The 12,951-nt window shown below is 43.5% G+C and overlaps 1 protein-coding gene across 5 annotated transcripts in view; it reads left to right on the forward strand.

The window, feature by feature from the left end:
• The first annotated feature begins 12,465 nt into the window (after nucleotides 1–12,465).
• ATE1 (arginyltransferase 1) overlaps nucleotides 12,466–12,951 on the forward strand; it is a 232,303-nt gene continuing 231,817 nt past the window's right edge. For 2 of the 5 annotated variants that reach the window (XM_058298255.2, XM_058298260.2), the window contains exon 1: nucleotides 12,714–12,946. In XM_058298255.2, coding sequence (XP_058154238.1) covers nucleotides 12,862–12,946 — 85 coding nt within the window. In that variant the 5' untranslated portion in view covers nucleotides 12,714–12,861. Of the gene's footprint in view, nucleotides 12,947–12,951 lie in introns of all 5 variants that reach the window. The other 3 variants (XM_058298251.1, XM_058298250.1, XM_058298259.2) reach the window with 3 other exon arrangements.

The following is a 12,951-nucleotide window of genomic DNA, read 5'->3' on the forward strand; positions in this document are numbered from 1 at the left end:
TTTTCCTGGTTCCTCCTTCACTGTCTCTCAGGATTTCATACTACATTTATACTGTACCAATGGCTTAGAGGACCCAAGACGAACTATTTGAAACATATGTGTGCGAAACAACCCCCCAAATCTATTATCTCTATAAATCCTATCCTGACACTTTTATCAATTTATTTCCTCAGAAGAAACACAGAATTAACTTTTACACCCCCCCCCCACCTCAGCCAATCACTAGTTCCCATCAAGTCTCTTGATTCTCTCCATCTGCTACAAACACCCACTTGGAGTCACACTTCCTTGTCCTTCCAAGTTCCTTCCACTTGTTCAAACCACCTGTCATTTTCTCAGTGATTCTCCACTGCCTCCACGATTAGAAACACCTGAGCTCTTTGTGTTGCTCTGAGCCTAGTACGACCGGACCCTCTGCCTACATTTCCAGGCTCACTTTCTCCTCTTTAAGCAATAGCCATTTTTTTTGTTAAACATCTTTATTGAGACATAATTCACATACCATGCAATTCACTCATTAAAGAGTACAAATCAGTGTTTTTTAGTCTTGTCATGGTGCTCTGCAACCATCACCACAATCTAATTTTGGAATATTTTTGTCATCTCTTAACAAAAAAACCTGTACCCATGAGCTGTCACTCCTTCCTCACCTACCCTTCCCACCCTGCAGCCCTAACCAAGCACTAATCTATCTTCTGTCTAATAATTTGCCTATTCCTGTCTTTATACATATGTTTATTCTGGGCATTTTACATAAATGAAATCATACAGTATATGATCTTCCTTAACACGATAAGTTTTCAAACATGCATGTCTAGAGTTGCTTTTTTCCCCCTTTCATTTGTCTACTTTCTCATTCAAAACTCATCTAAGGAACTTAGAAGTAGTTACCTTTTGTGAACTAAGGTGAAAAACTGTTACTTTTCTTTAATATTATTTTTTAAATGATCAACAGGTAATCTGGTGAAGGAAATTATGGGCAATTTTTATTTCTTTAATCTGCATTGGAAGAAAAAAAAGCAACTAATAAATATTATCTTTTAAAAATGAAACTCATGTCACATCCACAGAGCCTTTCTTCTCCTCCAGAACTTGGTGCTGCACCCGGTTCTCACCTCGGTTGTTCTTTTTGTGCTCATCATGGTTTTTACTCATCTGCCTTGCCCAGGGCAGTTCCTCCAGGGCTGGGGCTGACTGGCATGTGGTAGGCATCAGTGCTGAATTAGAGCCATGCCTTCCTCCTGTCTGCTCTGCCTGTCTAAGACGGTAACAAGTTCAGTTCAGGCTCTATGATCTCCATGAATTGCTACCCTCTTTAGTCCATCTTCTCAAAATAACCTTTTGTACTATATAATTAGACACCTGATGCTTTGTTGCTTCTATTGTTCTTTCCCCCAATAAGGTACAGAGGGGCTATAGCCTAGAGGTCCAGATCCCACTAAATTTTAGGAGAACTGGTGAGAGTACAAGACAGTGAACTCCTGCATAATAACTCTAATGTGCTTTTACATTCTCTGTTTATATCTACCCCTACAGAGAGGGAACCAGGCTTCTTTCAGAAAAGATCAGTTTCTGAGCAGTGAAATTTTCAACAGTGAAATTTCTGAGCAATGAAATTTTTGGCTTCATTCCCATAAAAGAATTTATTTAGTTTTTATGAGCAGTGTTAACATAAAAGAACAACAACAGGTGTAATGAAGGATAGAGGTAAATGATAAAAAACTTCTCAGAATCCTGGATAAAAATGCTACAAATTTTTGCTCTTCCCATTGCAAGGTAGAGTCTAGTTCCCCATGCTGGAATTTGGGCTGGTCTTGGTGACTTGTCTGACCAATGGGATACGGACAGAAGTGATGTTCTGGGACTTCTGAGCTGAGGTCATAAGAAGCCTGGCAGCTTCTGAGGGGCCTCTTGGAACACTCACTCTTGGATCCCTGAAAGACATCGGTCCTACTGCCCTGCCAGAGCGACCATCAGGCCCTCAAACCACATGGAGAGGGAGGGGAGGCCCAGCGAGGCCCAGCCTAGGCATCCCTGCCCAGGGCACGGGAGGGAAGCTGTCCACTGGATATCGCCACGTGAGCCAGAGGAATTGCCCAGTTGAGCTCTGCCAGAATACCTGACCCAAGGACATCATAAAATGGTGATGGTTTTAAGTTACTAAGTTTTGGTATAGTTAGGCAGCTGGCTGGAATATTTGAGGATATGTGCTTTTGGTTTAACTTTTTTATGGTTATTGTGGCAGATCCACTCAGAGACAAAATTAGGAGGTACAGAGATTTTACTGCACTAACTGTATAATACCAGGCTGGTCTATAAAAGAGATACAACAATCAAAGAAATAATTTAAACTTTATTTTTTTCTAGTTGGCTTCTTAGAAATGGTGGCATACTCAAGAGCTCCCTGCGGAGTGGTTTTGCAATTTTATCCTCTTTTGACTTTTCCATTAGAAAAGTTACTTCTATAATTGCTTCCTGGTAAGGCTGGAGAATTGGATAGGCTGTGACCCATTCAAACTCTTTTACTTCCTCTTTCTCCACTTGAGACTTCAGGAAAGGAGGAGCTTGTCTAGGGATTTTCTGAGCATCTCTTTTACCATTTCTTTGCTCTGTGAGTTCTCTCCCTCGAATCATTCGATCTTGATGTTCCTTTATCTGTTTTCTTGCCCATGAGACCTTGTGCTTTTTGGTTTTAATGTTGTCTGTTTTCTGGATGTTTTCATCTTTTTCATGCTTCCGCAGTGTTAATACTTTCGGGAAAAGTATTTCACTTGGAATCTTCTGAGGGATAAGTCGATACTTGTGGTCTCGGAGACCTCTGGCTCTTTCGGCTCGGTATATATGTTTCTCTATCTGCATCTGCTCCCTCTCAGGCAACACGCAGTCCCATTTTTTAGCATTTTCTGTCTTTTCACTTTGTGACCTATTTTCTTTCTCCTCTCTTATAATCTTCCATTTTGGGCCTATTATGTAATTGCATGCTTTTTCCTTCATCATTTCTTGGTATTGTTGATAGTAGTATGCTTCTGCTTTGGCAAACCGGAAGTCAAAAGACACAGCCTTAAGTTTATGAAGTGTTTCATTTTCCTGTTGAAACTTTTGGGCCAACAGTCTCCTCACTCCTGAAGAATGGACACCACCTAAACTCTTGTCAGAGGGAAATATTAGAATTTTTTAAAGTTGGATGTTCTTTTTTTTTAGGAGGTATTGGGGATTAAATCCAGGACCTTGTACATGGGAAGCAGGTGCTCAACCACTGAGCTACATCTGTTCCTCAACGAGAGTTGGTTCTTTCATTTGTTTGTTTTTTCGGGGGTACTGGGGATTGAACCTGGGATCTTGTTCATGGGAAGCAGGCGTTCAACCACTGAGCTGCTTCTGCTCCCAGGATGTCCTTCTGATTATGGTTCTAGGGCACAGATCTCACACAGGCTCTGAGCCATGCCTGGTACTCCTCAGCATGTCCCAGTTAGGGTCTCTTAACTATGATTCATGTGTCTTTCTCTTCAGACTTTGTTCATTCCCCTCCCCAGTGTTCTCTCCTGGTTGAAGACTTTGCCATAGACTTCCTTGAGAAAAGGGAGGCAGCCACTCAGGAACACAACTGTACCCAAACCATCTTCCTGCCCTTACATTGGAAACACTGCCCCTTTGCCTATCAAAAGCCAATGATCTCCTGCCTGTGCTTTTTGAGCTTCAAGAACTTTAGTTGTGCTTATCAAATTCTCATTCCTGTATCATCAAAGTCTCCCCTCTATTGATCATTCCCATCAGCATATGTCTCTCTAGCTTCTACCTGTTTTTACTCTTCTTGACAGTATACTTTAAAAAAATAAAAACTTTTTAAATTATTGTGGTAACATATATATATATACATACATACATACATATACGCCATGAAATTTGTCATTCATTTTTTTTTAAGTGTACAGGTGAGGGGCATTAATTATATTTACAATGTTGTACTATCATCAGCACCATCCATTATCAAAACTTTTTCACCACCCAAAACAGAAACTCTGTACCTATTAAATACCTTCCCACTTATTTCTTGAAGTAGTTACCTCTAATTCCACTCTACTTTTTCACCTCACATTTTCTCCTCAGTCCACTTCAACTGGCTTCCAGCCCCCACCACCTCTCAGAGACTGCTCTTGTCTAGGCCATGAGTGGTCTCCCCCTTGCCAAATGCAGTGGTCCCGGCTCTGTTCTTACTGTACTTGACCTCCTAGCAGCATTCGTCCGAGGTGACCACCCTCCTTCTTCTCCAGGCTGTTGCCAAGGGCATGGGCGTAAAGCCTTCGTGGGCCTCCAGTCTAGCCCAGTGGTGAGCTGAGTCTCCCCAAGTGCCTGAGTCCAACCCTGAGTCTCCGCCTGCCTCTCCCTCTGTGCTTGGCTGCTTCTGTCTTTCAAATGTAATGCAGGAAAATACAGCAGGAAAAACTGCCACTTAGGATAGTCCCACTTAGGCTTCCTTGGAGGTAAGATGGCTCCACCCATTTAACCAGGTGACCAGTTATGTGTCAGGCATAGAGAAAGGAGACAAAATGACAAACAAGACAAGGAGCCTGGGCTGCCCTGCCCTTGCCTCTCAACTGGAGACCACCACTTGATGTTTCCTCCGAAGTGTTTTTCTTCCAGTTTCCCCTTCCAATCCTAGTCTAACTCCAAAATACCTCTGAAATCCATGTTTTTCATTTCAGCTCTGTTGCTGCACACCCTAGGGTGGTAGCCTAACCAGTTTCCTGAATCCACATTCCTCTGCTCTCTTCCCCACCAGGCCCATTACCCTGCAGCCAGAGTCACCTTTTAGATCAATCTGAGCATGTTCCTTTCCTGCCTAAACCCTGAGAAGTGCCCTGCTGCTAGTAGGAGAAATTCCAGAATTCTCAGTACATAATTTGGTCCCTGGTACCTCTCCAGTCAACTTTCTCAGCTCAACCACCTGCTCACTCTGCCCCAGCCATCCTGACTTTCCTGTTTCTTAAAAGTTGTATTCTCTTTCCTTCCTTCCTTCCTATTTTCACGTGCTACTCCTTTATACATGGTCTGACCATCTGTACACACAATCTAACAGCTCTGACAATGGTACCTATGTATATAATTTTTTGGTTTCAACTTAAATGTCACTTCCTTAGCCCTTTCATGTAGTCTTTCATAAACTTTTCAGACAACACAATTTACGATGACTGCTTCCCTCATTAGACTGCCCTGGGAGGGCGTGGGCAGTGCTTATCTTGCTCAAGGCTGTCCAGCTGGCACCAGGAGATGTTCAATGAAGCAAATGATGCACTGAACATAACAGGCAAAGAACTGTCCCTGAAAACGATCACGTCCTTTCTACCTCAGTGGGTGATAAACTTTTTGGGATCCCATTATCAGTCCAAATTTTATAGTAAAGGTGTCTCCTCACCTTAATCTCCTTTTCTAGTGGGGACTGGGAACCTACTGCAATCCGAGGGTCTTCAGTATTTCTGGCCCAGGCCAATCTGGAAGATCAAAAAGAGAAGATATGCTAGGATTTGGAGAAAAGTTTCAGGAAGCTTCTGCTCAATATGAATTTTAACGGGGAGTAGACTTGTGATTGATTTTTCATACGTAGCAGGTGTTTCTTTGCCAATGGGCAGGACTCTATGATGTGTTTACTGTCCTGTTCTCTTCCTAAAGGAAGGAAGGAATACTTTTCAGTAAAGATATGGACAAAGAACCACATTGTATTGAGGTTGAGACTGCCTAAGCACCTTGATTTTAACACTGCAGAGGGGAGACTGAGTTATTTCAAATATCACAAACTACTGTTTTTACATATTGTTGATAGAACAGAGAACTTAGCTTTGATGAGAAAGTATTTTCAAAGTTGGTAAGCCCTTTCTTTTTTAAAAGATTTATTTTTTATTTATTCCCCCCCCCCCCCGCCCCAGTTGTCTGTTGTCTGCTCTCTGTGTCCATTCGCTGTGTGTTCTTCTGTGACTACTTCTATCTTTATTAGCAGCACCGGGAATCTGTGTTTCTTTTTGTTGCAGTCATCTTGCTGTGTCAGCTCTCTGTGTGTGCGGTGCCATTCCTGGGCAGGCTGCACTTTCTTTCGTGCTGGGCAGCTCTCCTTACAGGGCGCACTCCTTGTGCGTGGAGCTCCCCTACGCGGGGACACCCCTGCATGGGGACACCCTTGTGCGCATCAGCACTGCACGTGGGCCAGCTCCACACGGGTCAAGGAGGCCCTGGGTTTGAACCGCGGACCTCCCATGTGGTAGGCGGATACCCTAGCCATTGGGCCAAGTCCACTTCCCGGTAAGACCATTTTAACTTCAGTTATATGTAAGTTTTTAGCAGTAAATACAATTTATAAGCTGTCATTAATTTCTGGCAACAGCAATCCATTTATGATGTTTCAGGATTCTTGTCAAAGGTTTACATTTTAGGTAAATGATAAAAGAATTTGATGACAAGAAAGTAGTTTGTTTTTTTTAAATGCAGAAAAATATAGCAGAGAAATTTGTGAGTAAAAGATGCACAGGTAGGGTTGGGCGTCCTGAGACCTCTTGTTCTGAACCTGATCAGTTAGCAAATAGGTTCTGTTTAGCAATCTGGGATGTAAATATTCTGTTCTCTCTGGCTTATCAGCAAAAGAGATTATATAACATGAAATGGAATAAAAGTAGGTTTAGATCCAAGTGATTTCTTATTTGTTTTTTAAGTTAAAGCTAATTCCTTTCTTATGAGACAAGACTCATACTTATTTCTGCTTTCATATTTTTCTCTTCTAAGAGGATCTTATTGTTTTCATAGCACCACTCTACTATGCACTGTGTTATGAAACTAAACAGATTATTTTAATCTTCAAAACAACTTTAAGGTGTAAGTACTCATTCTCCCCTAACCTGTGATGGGAAAAACTGGGGCCATGCGATGTCCTGTTACTCATCAACGGGCCCCCCGGGAGAGTTTCTGAGGCAGGATTTCTCTCTGCCTGCCTAACTCCAGAGCAGAGTGCTACACTTGTTCCTAAATAAATGAATACTCTCATCTTTACTCAAACTGGAAGGAAAACGATACCTACTGCTCTTCTGCACTCAGACCCAACCATTCTGAGTCTGTCACCAAAGGAGAATGTGAGTGGGGGACACACACTGCTCGTGGGTCTTTCGACCATCTCCCGCTGGAACCTCTCCTGGCGGCCCCTTCCCTCACTTCCACTCCGCAGGCAGCCTCATGCGGTTTCTCTTTGGGGTCTTTTGTTTCAGCCATTGCCCTCTCAATCGCCAACTTCACATACAATATCTTTGCCCCCGTCTCTTCCTCTGGGCGTCTGCTCTCCTGAGCTGCTCTCCAGTGCCCTACTCTTTCATTCGCTAGTCTGCAGGACACTGGTTTCCAGCCATTCAAAATTTTGGCCCTCTTTCAACCTTTCTCCTCTCCACCGTTGAACCTTTAGCATGCCTTGGGTTGATTTCTAGGGCAACCAGAGCAGTCACAGTCTTTTTTGTGTGTCATCACTATCCTAGAGTGAGACCACTGTGAGGTGGTCTGTGAAGACAGAGGGAGGGAAGGAATTTCACTCAGCAGGCACTGGGCCACAGGGCTGCAGACAGGAACCAGAGAGCTGGGCCCCAGGTGCCCCATCTCAGTGCAGTTGGAGAAAGTCTTTAACGGCAATGAGTGCATCTTTTAAAAAAATTTAAAAAAAAATCAATACATGTTGTGTATTTCTCATGGAAATAGAATTGGTAGAAAGCCTTGGGGTGGATCCTACTTGTAAACTCACAGGTTGGTGGAGGTCAGACGAGTGTGCACGGCATCCTGCCATGTGGTTGCATCAGTTCATAGCCTGGGGGTCACTCAGGTAAAACTGCCTGCTGCTATGGAGGTGATAAACTCCAAGACGGCCTAATGTATTTTTAGTCACATTATTTAATTATGCTCGTAAGTGAACATTTGTTAAAGACAGGGATGAGGAAATATGCCAGTGTTGGAACATAAATTAATAAAAATGATTCTGTATTTTCACCTCAAGATACTCTTCACCATATATGCAAGCTGCATTTGTTTTTTTTTTAAAGATTTATTTTTATTTATTTAATTCCCCTCCCCTCCCCCAGGTGTCTGTTTTCTGTGTCTTTTTGCTGCGTCTTGTTTCTTTGTCCGCTTCTGTTGTCAGCAGCACGGGAAGTGTGGGCGGCGCCATTCCTCGGCAGGCTGCTCCCTCCTTCGTGCTGGGCGGCTCTCCTTATGGGTGCACTCCTTGCGCGTGGGGCTCCCCTATGCGGAGGACACCCCTGTGTAGCAGGGCACTCCTTGCGCGCACCAGCACTGCGCATGGCCTGCTCCACACGAGTCAAGGAGGCCCGGGGCTTGAACCGCGGACCTCCTATGTGGTAGACGGACGCCCTAACCACTGGGCCAAAGTCCGTTTCCCGCAAGCTGCATTTGTATGAGGACTCTAGCTCTTAAAAAAAAACCTGAAAGGGGGAAAATATGGCAATTAATTATAACCTGCCTTCTCATTTATTAGGAATAAAATCTATCTCTCCCAAAATATGCTGTCTGCAGGGATTTGCTTGAAACTATAGCCTAAAAATCATGTCATTAAGTATAAAGTTATTAAAGTAAATACAGGTAAGTGGATTTGGCTCAACTGATAGTGTCTGCCTACCATATGGGAGGTCCAGGGTTCAAACCCAGGGCCTCCTGACCCGTGTGATGAGCTGGCCCACGCGCAGTGCTGATGCACGCAATGAGTGCCCTGCCACGCAGGGATGTCCCCTGTGTAGGGGAACCCCATGCACAAGGAGTGCACCCTGCAAGAAGAGCTCCCCCACGTGAAAAAAGGGCAGCCTGTCCAGGAGTGGCACCGCACACACGGAGAGCTGATGCAGCAAGATTACACAATAAAAAGAGACACAGATTCCTGGTGCCGCTGACAAGAATGCAAGCGGACACAAGAACACATAGCGAATGGACAGAGAGCAGACAATGGGGGGGGAGGGGAGAAAAAGAAATAAAAAATCTTAAAAAAAAGAAAGTAAATACATGTATTTTATGCTTAAAAAGATGAAAGAATTTAAAACATCAAGTCATGATAATGGTTTCTATTTTCATACCAAAGGTAAATTTCGGTCTACAATTTAACATTCACTTGATCTCTAAACCAAACAACATGCCATTTTTCTTATGATGCTACTTTGATATTGATTAAAAAATGTCATGTCTCAGATATCAAATTCATGATACTAATTTAACCAAAATCTTCACACACCTGACATTGTACTGCCCCTATAAGTCCCTAATATTGACTATGAGCCAAACACTGTGTGAAGTGCTGAAGGTGATTTTTATTTACCCTCTCATAAAAACAGAATAGAAATCTCTTTTGATAAAGGAAAATATGCAATCCTGAATATGAGCCTCACTGTAAGCAGGGACTCAGTTAAAAGCAAAAGCTATATAAAGCAAACCATATGGACCTAAAGGTACTTTAATTATACTGTAAATTGCTTCTCTTTCCTGATAAGAAACCAGGGGGACAAAGAATATTTATAAAGCTGGGAGATAAACAAGGAACCTTTTGATAGTGAATCAGGTGGAGACACATGATGAGCAAGCCCATACTTGACTTTGCCCTAATTTATATAAGCAAAAGATGTGTTGTGTATTTCTGTGATAAATATAAAAAGGACTCTTTGCTAACAATTATTTTTCACCTTGGACTCTGCAGCAATTATTTTTTATTATGCACCTCAATTTTAATCATCAAAAATCATGAAACTTTAGTTTAGTCATAAGAAGTCCTCACTGGGGAAGGAAATGATGGTTCCTGAATTGATCTTATTGTTAATCATTTTGCATGTAACTGACCTTAAAATGAGATTCACAGTATAACAGTGTACTTGCTAGTATTGGAAATAGCACCTAACCTGTCTCCATTTTGCAAGCATTTGAAAACTTGAATAAAAAGTGTCTTGATAGTATGTAAACAAAACAGAGCTTTGTTTTAACTTGACACTTCAACCACCTGTCTTATTTGTTACTCTATACTCTAACCACCTGTCTTATTTTTTAGCACTACAAATTGGGCAGCTTAAAACAATAGAAATGTGCGAACAGTTCTGGGGTCTAGAAGTCCAGAATCAAGGTGTTGAAAGGGTCATACCCGCTCTGAAACCTCTAGGGGGGAAGTCTTCCTCACCTCTTGCTTGCTTCTGGTGGTGTTGCTGGCCATCTTGGGCAATCCCTGACTTGCGACTGCAGCACTTAAATCCCTGCCTCTGTCTTCACATGGCCTTGACCCTTGCCTGTCTGTGTCCAAATTTTTCTCTTAAAGGAAAAGAAAAAAGAAGGGGGGTGGGAAGCTCAGTGGTTGAGTGCCTGCTTCCCATGTACTTCCTTCAAAAAAGAGTTAAGCTATGATATAACAAAAAACTAAGGAAGGAAGTACAAGGAGTGAAGCCCCCTAAAAAGGTCCAGTTTGGCCTCAACTAATCATCAAATACCCTATTGCCACATGGGTAACATTCATGGGATCTGGAGGTTAGGACCTGAACACAGGTTTTTTGGGACCTAATTCAATCCATAAAACTACCCTATGAGGTAATATTATTATTGTCCACATTTTATGAGAAACTGGCTAAGAAAGTTAAGTGACACATTCAAGGCCACACAGCTACTAAGTGGGAGACTGGGACTGACAATGCACGTCTAAAACCAAAGCTTGTGATTTTAAGCACATTCCATCCCACCCAGTGTGGCAACACCAAAGGAGGGGGAGTCAAAGTCCTTATCCTTGTGGGGCTTAGACTCCAATTAGGGAGGCAAGAAATGGATGTAAATATACACTTGAGATGCACTGGTAGAGAAAATGAAAAGCAGGGGTCATAGTGCGAGGTGGGACTGCATGAGGAGGACTTCTTGGAAGAGGGAGTGCTTCTTGAAGCGGTATGGAACAGACTTGCCTGGGGAGCACATTCTGGGCAGAGTGGCAGAAATGTGAGAACCCCCCACAAGAGCAGCCAAGCAAGAGGTGACTCAATCAGAGAGTAGAGAGGTTGCTGACTAAAGGAGGTGGCACAGGCCACAAAATACAGTACAGAGGGTGGGGTGCTGGAGCCTGGGATATACGACACAGGAATTTTGAAGACTTCCTGAAATAAGGAGCTCTGAAATGTTAACGGGAAAGTGATTAAAAAGAAGTGGTATTTCAGAAAAGATCCTTGAACCTAGAACTTAGCAGCAGAAACAAGTGGAGAATTGAGCTGGTTGAGTCAAGTGGCAAGAATTTGGCTTTAGACTAGTGCTGTTCAATAGAAACATAATGTGAACCAAAGATGAAAGTTAATTTTTTTTAGCAGCCACATTAAAAAAAAAAAAAAGATAAAAAGAAATAGGTAAAAATAACTTTAGTAATATATTTTAACACAATATATCCAAAATATTTCAACATGGAATCAATATAAGAATTCTTATGCAGCTGCAGTTTTAAATTAAATAAAATGAAATTAAAACTTCAGTTTCTCAGTAACACTAGTTTACGTTAAGCACTCAATATCCATATACAGCTAGTTGCTACCCCATTGGATAGTGCAGGTCTAAATGGTGGAGAGAGGGGTCCAGTCTCAAGCCTCCTGACAGTGAAGTGGGCAGGGGAAAGCCTCTAGAGCACCTCCATCACCAGAGACTACTGATGCCTCCTCTCCACCCCCTGCTTCTCATCTTACCATTTTCCATGCCTAGAGTGTCCCCTTGTCTGTCCTCAGCCTGCCCTCCTTTTTTTTTTTTTTTTTCTGGCTTAGTTTAGGTGTCATCCACTCCCATGGCCCTTTTGGAAGGAGGGGAGAATGTGTATAACTTCATTCCCTTTAATTTAAGCTAATAAACTGGGCTGCAGCTTATCACCAGGGTCTCCCACTGAGCCTCAAGCTTGTGCTTGGCAGACATGATTTTGCATCTGGTAATAAACGTGAGGGTTGAACACAGTATTGCCAGAATTTTATTCTGCAAGTAAAATGAAAGACAACTGTCTATTGCTAACATTTCAGAAAGCAAAGAGCATTCTAATAGTGCTTTCCCCCTCCGAAAAAAGGGGGAAGCTTTGCCATATTGTCCTTAATTTTTCTCATTTGAAGCTGGAAGATGTGTGCTTTGCCCTGACCTTCAGCATGCTTAAGTGTTTTGTTAGGCCTCTACAGGTAAAACATTTTTTGAAGTAATATTTTACAATTTTACATTGAAAATACAATCTAGATTTCCAGTTTCTTGAAGTTATAAGCCTTGGTGACACTGGGCTTCTCTTGGTACATGGCAGCAATGCTTGGGCTGATGTTTCCTTCGAAGAGATAATACGGCACGTGCTCTTCAGTTCGCCAACCCTTACCACCTTCTACAGAACGCTGGCACGTGTATTTTTACCCATGGCCTTGTGCGCCTGCTGATTTTGAAGCAGCTCTTACCTACTTAAGGTGGACAGGGGAAGCCTGGGGGCTGTCAACGGAGACCTGCAGAAAATGACTTTGGGTGAGTGACAACCTCCTCGCCTCCGTTCTGTAAAATGGGGCTGATAACGCCAAGTTGTGAGAAGGAGTGGCGCTGAAGTATGCAAAGGGTTGGCCCAAACTTGGGACCTGGGGTCACGACTGCGAAACACACTAACATTCCGGGACCCCTGTCTCGGGATGCCCGGCCCCGGCATCGGCATCGGCCCCAACACGGACGCCGGTACCTGGACGCGCCGAGGCGCTCGGGGCGCGGAAACCCACCGCGCCAGGCCGCGCTCTCCACCCCTCCCCGCCGCGGGCCCCCGCGCTCCGTCGAGGTCGGCCCCGGGGCGCCGAGAGGCGTGGCCGGCCCGTGCGGACCCCGGCAGCAGCCATGGCCTCGGTGGTGGAGTACAAGGGGCTCAAGACCGGCTACCACTGCGGCTACTGCGACTCCCAGGAGGGCAAGGCGTCCTGCGGTGAG

Source organism: Dasypus novemcinctus, chromosome 6 (genome assembly GCF_030445035.2).
Source record: "Dasypus novemcinctus isolate mDasNov1 chromosome 6, mDasNov1.1.hap2, whole genome shotgun sequence".
Lineage (NCBI taxonomy): Eukaryota > Metazoa > Chordata > Mammalia > Cingulata > Dasypodidae > Dasypus > Dasypus novemcinctus.